This window comes from Harpia harpyja, chromosome 20 (genome assembly GCF_026419915.1).
Source record: "Harpia harpyja isolate bHarHar1 chromosome 20, bHarHar1 primary haplotype, whole genome shotgun sequence".
NCBI lineage: Eukaryota > Metazoa > Chordata > Aves > Accipitriformes > Accipitridae > Harpia > Harpia harpyja.
Window position 1 is genome coordinate 19,686,230 of NC_068959.1, and position 13,972 is coordinate 19,700,201.

The 13,972-nt window shown below is 38.4% G+C and overlaps 1 protein-coding gene across 5 annotated transcripts in view; it reads right to left on the reverse strand.

The window, feature by feature from the left end:
* FBXW11 (F-box and WD repeat domain containing 11) overlaps positions 1–13,972 on the reverse strand; it is a 77,914-nt gene that overhangs the window by 19,336 nt on the left and 44,606 nt on the right. For all 5 annotated transcript variants that reach the window (XM_052816141.1, XM_052816138.1, XM_052816137.1 and 2 more), the window contains 2 exons: positions 6,875–7,061; positions 5,960–6,050 (listed from right to left, as the gene is read on the reverse strand). In XM_052816141.1, the coding sequence (XP_052672101.1) occupies positions 5,960–6,050; positions 6,875–7,061 (278 nt within the window). The remainder of the gene's footprint in view (positions 1–5,959; positions 6,051–6,874; positions 7,062–13,972) is intronic.

Genomic DNA, 13,972 nt, shown 5'->3' on the forward strand with positions numbered 1-13,972 from the left:
AGAACAGTAATTCAGCATTAGGACTATCTTACTGCCCAGGATGGAGGTAGTGCCTGACTTGTTGAGGGAGAAAGAACACACCACAGAGGCAGGACATGAGAGACTTTGATTACTCCCATGTAAACGACGTGTAGCTGCATCATGTCCCCGTGCTCTGCCCCATGCATCTGTTTCTGGATGCTGTCAAGAGACAGGATGCTGTGCTAGCCAATCTTTGATCTGACCAGTACAGTTGTTCTGTTTCCCCACGGAGGGAGTAAAGAACGCTCTCAACTTCTACTCAGGAGAACCTGTAACAGGAGGATACAGATAAGCAAAGCAGTTGCTTTTCCCTGAAAGGTCTGTCTTCTCTATCAAGCACCTCTGCAAATGCAGCCACAAAGCATGAGATCCCCAAAGAGATACAAGGGCAGCATCTGATGAAGAAAACCTTTTTCATCTCTGCAGCTGCCATGATCACAGTAACACCCACTGATGGGTCTTGCTGGTTTTCTCTTAAAGGATCCCCACTGCCACCAACTTCCATCAACTAGGTCTAACACACATAAGAGTAAAATTTCAAGCTTTCAAGTTACAGACACAGGATCAAAATATACTAACTTTAAATGGACCCCTGCTCACACCAAAGCGATACAGGAGAAGTACTGCTGTAACTTCCAGACCTGGAGAGGAAATCTTAAAAATACAAGCCAACAGCAATGAAAACAGAGGGAGGTCCTCTGAGGCACTTCAATGACACATGCATCTGGACTATACACAACACCTGACTAAGAACAATGCTGCTGAAAAACAAAACTATTGCACCTTTTAGATTCCATTGGAGACAATAGCTAAGTTTATGCACAACCCCATAAAAATACAAAGTTCTATTTAAACAGGTAGTTATCAGCCCCTATCGGAGCACAGGGCATTCAAAGTACTCAAATGGGAACAATAAAATCCCTCTTTCAAATCTGCAGAAGAAAAACGGCAGTCTTAGTTTGCCCATTTGTGGAAAAAAGTAGGTGTGACACGGTCAAAGTGAACAAAAAAAGCCAAGCCAGGGATCCATCCCACGCTAGAGGCATCTGAAAGGAGTCATCTGCCCTGTTCAGACATGAGAGCCGAAATCTGTGCCATGCACCACAAGAACTTTGTCCCTGCCGCTCAAAACTCTCTCCTTTCCTTGGCCAGTTTCATTTTTAAGAAATGCCTTTTGGAAAGTGCCCGTGGAGTAGAGATTTCAAAGGCTGGCTGAAATAATTTCTAGGCATATAATGCTGACCAGATTCTCCACACACACGCACATAAAATTTCTCCGGCATCATAATTAGAACAGTACTAAACAAACGCATTGCCCCCAGACATTATGCACTGCAACTTTCATGAACAAAGATCTCCCAATGCTGGCAGTGACTTAGGGCAAGAGCTGACTTCTTCCCCTTTTCAAATTTTCCCAAGGCTTTAAAATTTCAGTTCCGGTCCTAAAATCTGAACTTTTTCAAAATTCGGAAGAACACATGGTGTTTATCTGATGGCCTGGCGCCACATTTTCCTAAAGTCTTCAGCAAAATCACATTTTAATTCTCATCTTAATTAGGTGGACCTAAATCTCCATGGAAACAAGATGAGGGCACTTACCACGTGCCTAAAGATAAGGGGAACATTTACGAAATAAGCCTTCTCAACTCATCACAAGAAATAGATACTTGTGCTAATCCTGAGGGGAAAACGGAATAGTTGGCCAAGCTTCACCAATAATATGGAAAAAATCCAGGGACTTGGGGTTCTGGAATCAGCAGTACTAAACTTCCCATCCTGGCAGCGTGCCGATTAACACAGTCCCATTAAAAAGGCTGACCTTCCCCACGATGCTTTGAGACTGCACCTGGGCACAGGATACCCTGCACCAACCAGATCATCTCCATAAACAAGGTCTTGCAAACCCAGGTTCAGGTTTCTAGGATAAGCCCCAAATCAGGTTTTCCCTTTAAAAAAGCTCGTAAAGAAGCTTGGCAATTCAACATCTGACTTGGAGACATTTAAAATTACTGGACCACCTCTTGTGAAATGAAACCTAATTAAATATTTGGCTTCACAGTGGAGGTAGAGAGTAACTACCTCTTTCCAAGAATTTGGTTTCAGATCTCTAAATGTCCTCTTATTTTCAAATCCAATGATTTCAGAAGTGACATTATGTTCCTAAAATGTGTTTGGCATGAAATAAACAGATATTGGCACTAATAAATTTTCAGAGAGGCAAGGGAACCTCACTTTGCCAAATCATTGCCTGTATTACCTTGCAGCTAACAACACTTTGTGGTCGCATGGACTTTTGACCCAAAATGCAAATCGAGCCCAAGGGAAAGAATTCAAATTTGCTATTTATCATTCCTCATTTTTCCTTCCAATTGTTAATTCAGGTTTTGGATTACTTTTCAAATTCTGTCAGTCAATCCAAAGGACAGAGTGCATTCTCCTTTAAGCTCATCTCTACCCACAACCCAATTTAGTACCAGCTGCAGTAAATTAATAACTCTTATCATTAGAAACAGTCTAGCAGAATTTCATTAATCATTGTGCTCCACACATAAAATATTGAACGACAAGATTTTTGTGTTACATCAAATATATTTTAGTGTATTAAAAAATCAAGTCCTTTGAACACAAGATACATGTCTTATAAAAATACTTACATAATTATATAAATGCTAATATCGTAGCCTTTGGCTCATCACTAGCTCCCTAAACTCGGACCCTCTGACAGAAACAGGAAGATCTTCTTAAAGGTCCAGGCAAATATTTGAAGAAAAAACATTTTGTTATTCAGAGATACAAAATTCTTCATCACAGCTAAGATGAAAGTCTTATTTAAGACCTTCTGCACATTGCTTTGAAAAATGAATGAATGGGAAAAGTATGAAACTGAGGGAGAGCATGAATTCAGGCTTAAAAACAGAATAAGGGGAGGAACAAGTTAAGAAGTGCTCCTAATCTTATAGCTAATTTTGTTGTTACTGTTACTCACCATCTACATTTTTAAACAGTGTTAAAAGCTTCTTTTGACAGTCCCTTAGGGAAGCAATTTGTGAAAAGTGCTTTAAAGGGTGATTTATTAGAAAAATTGTAATAGACTTTCAGAAGTGGAAGAATTACTGGACCCTTGACTATTAGCAGAAACACTAAGCCCACTCCAGGTTGGAAGCCTGGAAAACAGCAATATTTCAGAAGGCTTGAAGGAAATATGTAAACAGGGAAAAATTTGACATGGCACAATACCCCCATACTTCTGCCTTCCCCCTCCTGTTCAGCAATTTTGAAGAACCAGGAGTGGGAAACGCACTGCCTGTACAAACTGAGCAGTGATGATTCTGGAAGTAGCCATTAGTTTTCAAAGAGAGACTTCACCACTCTAGAAGATGGGACAAAGATGCATTTGTTTCCAGAATCTGGGCAAACAGAGGCTTACACTTGCTTTTGCTAAAGTGAAGTTCAGAGGCAAGAGCCTGCAGCTGACAGGTCCTGGCTCCTTTCAGCTTTACTGCTCTACCAAAGTATCCACGGGCCATGGACAGCATTGAGGTTATTTGCCAACACCTTAAATTCTACCCCAAATGATTGACAACCACTAACGACCAAAGGTTTTTCATAGGTTTATAGACACAAGCACGGAATGGAAAGTACAGACCTACAGGAGATTTTCCCTGAACGGCCCTAATTCTGCTTCTTTATTCTTGCCTCCCTCCATCTGAGTTTGAGACACACAGGAGTTCATTGCATGTCCCAGTAATATTTAACATCATTCAGGATATAAGCGTTAGATAGAAACCACGGAAATCATATGTAAAAGTAGCTGGATTGCCAGGGAGTTTGGAGTGGGCAGAAACCATGGCAACAGCTTACAGTTTACTCTTTGTACACCACAGAAAAGACAACTCTTTTCCCACGCTCATTACCCACATTACTATTTTTAAGTACTAGTGGCATAGCATGTTTCACATACAGCATGCTCTACCACTCCAGCTCCATCTCAAAGCTTGTCACAAGATAACCCCTTACTCGGCGTATTCTACATTTATCACATAATCCACCTGAGCATTATATAATGAAAAATAAAAATTTGTGAGTTGAAACTCAAAGAAAGTTAGGGTTCAAAAGAGTATTATAAATCTGTGTTTCTTGACTCCCAGACATCAAAGTGTTTTCTATCCATTTTGAATACATGAGCCCTCACCTTTCGGACTGTGCAGTGCAAATTTTTCTCCTAATTTGAGGCTTTAATATGTTTATTGTTAAATTAATGAAATTTTTCTTTTTTTTTTAAGGATTATGTTCATTACTACAATATATTTTTAGTGGCATACCCTTTCCCCACTCCCGGACATCTAGAGACTGAAAATTTTTTACATTTAATATTGATACTGGTGATGAAAGAAGCATGAGGGTTTTGGTTTTTCCCTACTTATTTCATACTAGCAAGAACTGTCCAGTTCAGGAGCTTCATTTCTGTGCATTGTACTTAAAGAATCAAAGTACTAAATAGCAGATTGTGACAGTTCAAAAGGCCTCACAAAGTCCTCAGAACATCTCTAAGGAATACTCCCATCTCTATTAATAAGAATTCCTATACAGATGTTCCACTTATACCTAAACAAATGAAGAAGTAACTTTAAAAATGTGAGTTATAATAATGCTGAACTCTTTCAGTGCTATACACAAAGGTTTTCCCTTCTGCTTTTTGCCCATTTTCTTTACTGAATTATGCCAGAATTTTGCAGAAAGCAAGAAAACGTCACATTAAGAGTTCTCCTTAATCCCATGGGCTTCTTGTCATTGCAATGTCACTCTGTCATCCCTTACACAGATAAGACATCTCCCTTCAAATAATAAAATGTGTATCATTCAGCTCACAAATAAATATCGAGTTTGATCTTATTTTACCTAGGCTACATTTCATGCTTAGTTCTTTATCTTTAAATGTTTATAAATTGTATAGCAAGGGTTATAAAAAAATATTTGAAAATTGGATTCTGTTTTTCAGTAGATACATTTTACAGATAGGTTAAGAGTTCTGAATAATTTTGTTTACTGAGTGCCAAGCAACACAAATTCACATCTGCCATAGCAGAATGATTCCCTTAGTTCACATCTGTCTTAAACATCAAAACATGTGTTTCCCCACTAATGAATTTCAGACCAATAATTACACATCTGTCACGTGGTTGAAATAAATCCATTACAGTCTGTGGTACAATTTAAGAGTTTTGTGGTGGGTACACAGCAAACTGAGCAAGACAGATTTTCTGCCAGTAGGCAGAACACTAAGATGATCCTAATTTATCAGAAACATTCTAAAATGAGTGAGCAAGCCCAAATCATAAGCAAGATAAGCAAAATTTTATATCAAAGAAAAGAATAGTCATTTCTGCAGTTTCTTTACCACGGACACCCCTGCAGGGGTTTATCATTGTAGGACTGATTATTGTTCTCATCAAACCACTGAAGGGGGGGGGGGGAATCCCATAATGTGAAGAAAGCTGTATTTGCAACAGTCACCACTTTAGAAGTAATAAGTTACTAAATGAGCAACGTTTTACATGATTGGTGTTTAAGGCATTAACCCTCAGATCACCTTCTAAGTGCGTGTAACCAATATATTAGAACATTCAGCAATACGTGGAATTGTCATGGAGTAGCGCGTGTCCCAAAACAGCGATTTTATTAAAATCCATAGTCCCAGAAGAGTTCCAAAAATCTTTAAATGCAGAAAGGGTGGTGTTAACACTTAAAGTTAATGCACATACTGTGGCAGTAAGTTGCCGAGGGTGTTTTTTACATAGTGTGAAGAGCCAGAACTCACAAAGTAGTAGTGATACAGATATATATGATACGCTTCATTGCTCCACCATGCACCACCTTTGTAACACTAACAATATGCAACATTATTTCTCCTGCAGATATTATATATCAGAAAACATACCTCTATATCCTGTATTATCTTTGGGTATAAGGACCTGTAAAATGAATTTGGGGGGCCATCTGTTGGTCTGTTTTTAAACAGGTACTGATCCCTAGAAAAAAACAGAAACATACTTTTCAATGTACCACAAAGAATCCAGACTTTAAAGGAATTCAAAATCTGCACAGAACAAAACTTTGACATATTCTCACAGAATACTTGTAAGAATTTTTAGCATTGGTGTTACAACTCTTGTGACTTTACAATGACAGCTGTATTTAAAATGTCCAAAACTAAAAAGATAACAGGTGTTTTCCTTATGGTTTTCCAAATTAGGGTTCACTGCTTCATAAAGCTTTTAGCCAGCAGGGTGTCGTCCTCTTGCTCTTTACAATATGCCTTGCATTTTCTTAGGCACACCACTAGAGAGCACAGAAAAACAGGTTTCTAAAACAGAACACCTCATCTCTTCAGATTCTCGTAAAGTACAGAAAAACTTCATTGCCACAAATATAAATGGTTTCTCTTTGAGAGAGGCTTCTGCAGCCCAATCAGCTATTTTACATTTTAAGCAAAAAAAGTTTATTGGAAATACTTTGCTTGAGAAAAAGCCCTGCAAAACATGTTGTTGCTAGTTTTTGTGAGCCGATTCTAATTGTTCTCCCTGCAAAAAAGAAATTGCAAACTGCAAACAGACTTACCATAAGAAAGCAAGTGTTGAAAGACACTGGTGCACAAAAGGACAGGGGACAAAGCCAAAGTAGAAACGGGAGCTGACAGCTTTCACTGTAGCTACCACTACTAGTCCATAGCAGAGATAAGGATCTCAGTGATACCAATTTACTATAAACTTATTTTTTGGCAGAGCTCATGATTAGGGAAATTTGTAAAAGAGAAGACTGCAAAGGTGAATTTAATTATTGTCAAGGTACTTACCAACCCCTTCTTTCTGACAGTCCCTTCCATAGTGGATCTGTGCGTACCATTCTTTCAATCAATTTTTTCCATAGCATTCCCTCAGAGATGACTCTCTGCCATTCCTTACATACCAGCTCTGCTGCACAGAGCGATCTGGCATCAAGATAGGAAAGGATGTTTTCTGCTATGTGATCTAAGCCTTGCTCTATAAAGAAATAAAGGCAATCAAAACGTCAATCACTTCACAGTAAACTACTAAACAAGTTTTGCAATACATTTGGAGAAAGCCAACACAGCTTTAAGGCACTGGAGCAATGTGATAATTGAATTATCATACGCAGAAGCACCAGTTACAAATTAATCCAAACAGGTACACCAAAACATCTCTAACACTTTACTCCTTTTCTAGTGCAGTCTGCCTACTGGACTGTCCCAATTCCACAGAGTGAGAATGAGCGCAAACCAAAATTCAGCATAGTATGCAAGCAGCAGAAAGCATTTTGCTTCTCCTGAGCACAGAATCCTGGACATTTTGAGCATGTAATGCATTGGGCTACATGGTCCAAAAAGATCATCATCTTCAAGCAGATGCTTCACTAAGCAGCAGTAATGCGAAATTAAAGTATTGATTCTTTTACTACTCCCTTACATATAACGATAGTTCAACTCAGCAGAAGACAGGACTCCACAGGAACAAATGCAGACATATCCAGTGGAAGCGTGAGCAAAGATTCTGCAAAAAATTTCTAGCATCACATGCAAGGACATCTTTTGTATTTAAGCTTTTTCTATAACCTGCAGATGCCAAGCCTGAATTTTGTTCAGGACTCTGGTGGTAGAGCATATGCCAGAGACACCATGCCCTGCAGCCTGGTGTAAGAAGGGGAAATGAGTTTGACAGCAATTCATTAATTGCAAATGGTGCTTTAACAGCCAAGGCAGTTATCCCTATTCATGGTTTACTGTCACTAGATTCCATACTTAGAGAAATTATTACTGAATGACTTATACCAGACTCTGGGGGTTTTGAGGCTTCTCTTCAGCTAGAGAAAAATTCAAGAGGGACAAGTTTTTTGAAACAACTTCAAGCTGAGTAAATCAGACTGTAACATTCAATACAGCACTTATTTTTGCGCCAATGGATGCATTTGTTTCTAGTATGAGAATCAGCTAAGAAACATCAGGATCAGCAGGAGTCAAGTAACTCTCAAATAATGACAGGGGACAGCTCAGCTTCTGCACCATAAATTTCAGTGCAAAGTACATTTAGTTTAGTTTCACAGAGATTTCCCAATGTATTTACAATAGTCATATGAACAGATACTATCTTAGCGTCTTTCCTGCATCTGCTGCTCTCCCACCCTGAGGGCGCACTACCTTCTATGCAAAGGAGCGATGTGCGAGTTTGCATACTACTGATTTGACAATGCTAGCTTTACTGGGTCAAAGAATGAGTTCAGCAATGTACCACAAGAGAACTCCCAAGTAAAACAACATTACTCCAAATGAAAGCCCTTTGGCAGTACTTAGACATCCCAGAAATAACAACTACCTGGGCAACTCTCATGCTCTAATTTCACCTGCAGCATCAAGGTATGTTGGTGAATAAGCAATAGTTGTTAGTGGACTGGGGAAACACTGACTTTCATCATAAAGATCCTAGCTACCAGAAGCAGCTTATTAACCCCTGTGATCCTTTTGTATCATGGTAGGGTTAGATTTGCATATTAAATGCATTCAACATGCCAGTAGAAGTTCAAATATACCAGAATTGGGCTCCTGCCCATTGATCCAGGTCTATGTAAGGCAATGTGCTGCAATATATTATTTCATAAATATCAGTTAATACTTATCCAAAAGCACTAGGTACTTAAGCTGAAGCTGATAGAAGGAATAAGCACATCAATAAAGATGATGAATACAGTAAGATGCCACCACAGATCTATCAAGACATAAAACAGGTGGAACGCTGCATGCATTTGCTTACAGTCTTTGCCTAGATCTTGTCTCCTGCTGAGGGTGTTAGATTTAAAAATGTGATTGTAGTTGAGTAAAGGTACATACATAGAAACCACTTAGATAATATACTTGCACTAAATTTAAAATAGCAATCAAACTTTTCTTGTTCATATTCCAACTGCAGTGTCATTGGTCCCACAAAAATCACTGGTAAGTCTGTTACTTATTTCAAAGGACCTGCAATTTTCCTTTCCCAAAAACTCCACTAAATCAGAGATCTAGAATAACTTCATTTTCATGAATAATGTATGCCAGTTGGCCCAGCATGAAAAAAATCTTTCAAACTAGGAGATGACGACCTTTTTAATTTTCCACTTTATCTCATGACAACCTAGTTTAGGCTTCAAATAGTCCTGAAAAATCAAAGGAACTACTGTTAATTTTTTAAGGAATTAAGAAGTATGTTCATATAGTCCTCCACTGCACACTAAATTTGGCATGGCCTTCGTAAAAATGAACAGCAATAGAAAGGAGAAACCAATACATGTAGCTGAAGAGCATTTGTTCGTTTCTTCTATGTAATTTAGAGAACTATAAAAAGGCTTTAAAGAGTGGTGAAAGCTCCTACAATGTAAACTGTGTTTACAAAAATTTTTCATTACAAGACATAACAACAGATTCAAGTAACTGAAACATAACAAGGTCCAAATAACTGGTGGGTCTCAAGTCTAAACACTTCCAAACCAGCAAATTCTCTCCTAACAATACCATGCCTCAGAGCAGCTTTAAGCTGCACCATCTCCTACATCAGCCGTTTGAAGAAAATACCAGGGCATTTCAATACATTGTAAAAGTGGTCTTCCAGTCTGCCACATCCCAATCTTTCTAGTAAATAACAACTTTGAGATTCTAAACACTGTTTACTTAGGATATATTTATCTTACTGTGATGCTATGTGATTTGAAACAGTTCAAGGTTTTTCTGGAAAATGTAATCATTGCAAGGTCATTTTCAAGAGTTAGTTTAAAATCATGAATCCTTGGTTATCAAGGAGACAAACTAATTCATTGTGCGAAGTGGAGGACACCACTAGATAAAAATAAAGAAAGCAAACAGGTCTGCTAAGTAAGCATTTCTCTGATTTTGAAGGTTACAGGTATGAACAGGGCACACACACCATGTTTTAACAGGAACAGATCTAACAGTTATTTTAGACTTCAGTACAAAATAGTTGTGTTCAACAACATAAAATCAGCTTATGCCGAGCAAGTGACTGTCTAGTACATCTATAGTGCTGTAATCGCACAACGCAGTCCCCTATGTATTTTCCCAGCACAGAGCACATTACATTTTGAAGAGGAAGAGGAAGAATTTTCTAAAAAAAGCATTGCAGTTGCCAAAGCAAACAGTGCAGAGGATATGGCAATTAACCACCATAATTGCAAACTCTGTATTAGTAGAGAACTACACTGAGGTTCCTGTATAAAAGGTGTTTAAGACTCCCATTTCACTGCACAATTTTTCTTTCAATAGCCATTATACAACATCTGAGCTTAGATCACCCTCCCCTCCCTCTCCAGAGTACTAAGTTAGCGCGTTCACTATCCTCCCAGCACGGGTACTGTCATGCAGGGCTAAAGGTGTATTAGTATTTACCTCATGTGGGGATATTCAGTCAAATCATTAGGTAATAAAAGAGACTACAGTGCTAAGAAATAACAGAATTGATAATTCAGTTCAATCATTATCAAGCTACTATGTTTCAAGGTTACTAATTAAATATAAAAATGAATGACTGTAAAGTTTGGAAGAAGTTAGAAGAAACTAGGAGTAAACACCAAAGTAGGTTACAGTTAAACCAGCAGACCCAGAAATTATTAAAAAGGGAGGAAAACACCCTGATGCCAACAGTATTTCTGCAAAATGTGGCAGAATGACAAGTGCACCAACTTTCAGCTTCCAGCTTTCCCAGAGGTACAAGGATGCTGTCCTGTCCCTTCCATGTGAAAGGCATTTTTTAATCAGGGGTGGCATGGCAGAAGAACATAGGCACACAAACTAACCTTTTCAGATGACCTTAATTCCAATCTGTTAGAAGAAAAACACAGTCCAGCTATGCCTGGGTTCCAAAAAAGCCAGTAGCACAAGATACACTCATGACAGGCAAATCTTTCAATGACTGCACTTTTGAGGTGTAAAATTCTTTACTCATGCACCTCAAAGATTGCAGGTGAATGAGCGAATGAATGATGCAAAGTTCATCAAATAAACTGTCTGTACAACCAAAGGAACAGCTATCCTTAGGCACATTTTGGTCAAAAATCTACTCTTTATCTCTAGTAAAGATGGCATGCTGGGATCCATACTGAACAGGTACCCATCTACTGGATGCTTTTCTCATTCCAAAGTTGAGAAGTGTAATTTTGCCTAACTGGCATAATTTGGTAAAACAATCATCACATGTGTACTAACCTTCTTAGATGAGGGAAACTTAAAATGCTTTTAGTCAAAGAGCACTAAGCCAACCGTAACCCTGCACTTATTTCAACCATGTACTTAAAGGTTAAGGGACAAAGTAGCCACGCAGGCACTTGAATATACTGCTAACAGCTTGCTTACAGTTTTGAGCAATTTTTGAAATGTAAAGATCATGAACACGTCAGATGTGAAATGAACAATTCCCAAGGGAGAAAGTGACAGACAAATAGAAGATGTTCAAATGATATTCATGCACAAAATAGTATTTTTAAAGTTTATCTGTTACTGCCATCTCCTGGCAACAAACTAAATCATTATCCTCCCCCGAGAGATGAGAACTCCAAGGAGCTGTAAAGTTACCAATAACCAACCTAATTAAAAGGCTACACTGCAAAGCATCCTTTGAATTCAACAAGTACATGGTTCCGTGTTTTGGTGTTGCTGGTGGTTTGGGGTTTTTTCCCCCTATTCTAACATACCTGTATCATCTTTCAGAACATACTGAACAGGTCAGCTTGAGAATGGACCTTGAAATGCCTTTCACAGTTTGGACTACTGCATCACTTGGTTTTTAATAGCAGGCAAGTGGTTTTGAATCAAGCACAAACACTTTAGGAGTTTCATATGCAGCATGCAGCATATTCCGTCATTAGAAATCCATGTTGTATTTTAAACACTTTGTGCGAGTAAGAATGTACATGTCATCTAAGTAGTTTCAGAAGAATTTGATTTAGATTACAATTTTGAGACGGTAAAAAAAAAAAAAAAAGTATTTGGATCACAGTCATGATGATAGACAGCATACACCAGGGCTTGCTTTCTATCCTAACACCTTTTAGCACGAGGCAAACATAGGATTGTTGAAGTCCATGGTTTTATGATTTCCTATTTAGAAATGAATGTGATGTCTGAGTAATACAATGTGTGTATTCATCAACTTAGGTTCAACTGCTTTTAGTTTTCTTTTCCTTGTGAAATACTATTTTTCAAAAAGATAGTTCTCCAGATTAAACGCAGTTGCACAGAACTGATCAAGAACAATGATACACGACAAAGCAGAAACATTTTGCAATTGTTCAGTCTTTCACACAACTGCCTTTAAAAGAGCGGTAACAATCCTCTGAGAAACAGTTGCGAAAATCTGGATCCAAAGCCACTTCTGATGCTTCAAGTCTAGAAATGCAACCTGAATGACCAAGGTACCACCAACAATTCATCCAAAAACTAAGCCTTTCTTGGAGAGATCAATGTTGCCATTTCTAGCTGTCGACAGGATGATTTGAAGCAGAGGTGAAGAGTTGGCAAACCACTGCCGAGGCACCAGTAGTCCTTAGTGCCATTTCCTCAGACAGAGGTACAAAACTCACCGTGCCCCAGGAGAGCTGGCCGCAGCATCCCAAACCAAAGCCTCTCCTCCCCTTCGGGGAACAGTGTGACAGAGACTATGCTCCAGAGTGCACATGGGACTGGGTATTACAATGTGTTTGGTGCCTTTCTGTGGCATGTGCAGAACTCACAAGTACCAGGCTAAGACCCAGGTCCTTCTAAAAATCCAATTTTGAAAAAAATCATTTCACTCTAACATACATACCAAGCATTTAGAGACAGGGCTAGAACGCGGTTCCTAAGGAGAGCAACTCTCCAAATAAAGTACAAGGAAAATCTTTCTTCCTAAGATGACTTTTGTTTTCTACAGGTTAGGAATGTTCTCAAGAAGATTAGGCTTGACTGCTATCAGCAGAAGGATGTTTTATGGAACTATCAGACCAAGTGTTTGGAGAGACAAAAACCCAAGTGACAAGCGCTCAGCTTGTTTTTATTCACTTCACTAACCCAAGGCTTTTTCAGACTCTTGCTTGTGGTGTAATCCTAGTACCAAATGCTCATTAATGTTTAATTGAACTAAACCAAGGTTTTCAATAAAAGCTAACTGCAATCAGCTACCACATCTCCACAACAGTGATAACATACACAAGTATGCATATCAGTCTGGGACTGTACACTTTTAACACATACAGCCTGTTCATTATGAAGCCAGTATTTCAATTAGTTTTAAGGATCAACTGTGAATTACTAGGCAGAAGCCCTTTATTAAGATGCCCAATTTTCACAATTCTCTGTAACACTGGTCACAGTTTAAAACAGATTTTTAAAAAGTCAGAAACTCAAGTGTTTTCTGATGTTAAAATATGACAATCTCATCTTCTATGCATACACTGAGCCTTGAAAGCTGCATACTGAGCACGAACACACAAATGCTTTGCTTTGCCACCAAGACTATTCTTAAGATTTTTACTGCTTGCAAAACTGCAGAGATATAAATTGTTCACATTAAAAAAGACGTCAAGTAAAATATTTACCCTAATTAACATAGTAGGAACAGGTCCAAAGCACAGATACTTACATAGGCCCACTATAATTATTTCAGACAACATGCAGGACTAAGTTTAAGAGACACTAAGGCCTGAAATAGCTGCATATACCTATTTTACCTTAGAAGACAGTGAGTATTTAGGTTTATAAACAGTCTCTGAATTAGGTACTAAACCCTATCAATTTTCTTTAGCAAAACGCATCTAGCATTTATTGGTACACTTTTCAAAGAAAAGCATTACTCCAAATCTTACGCCTCTACAAGAGCTTTTGCAGTTTTATAGAAAATGGTGAAAAATTACAGCT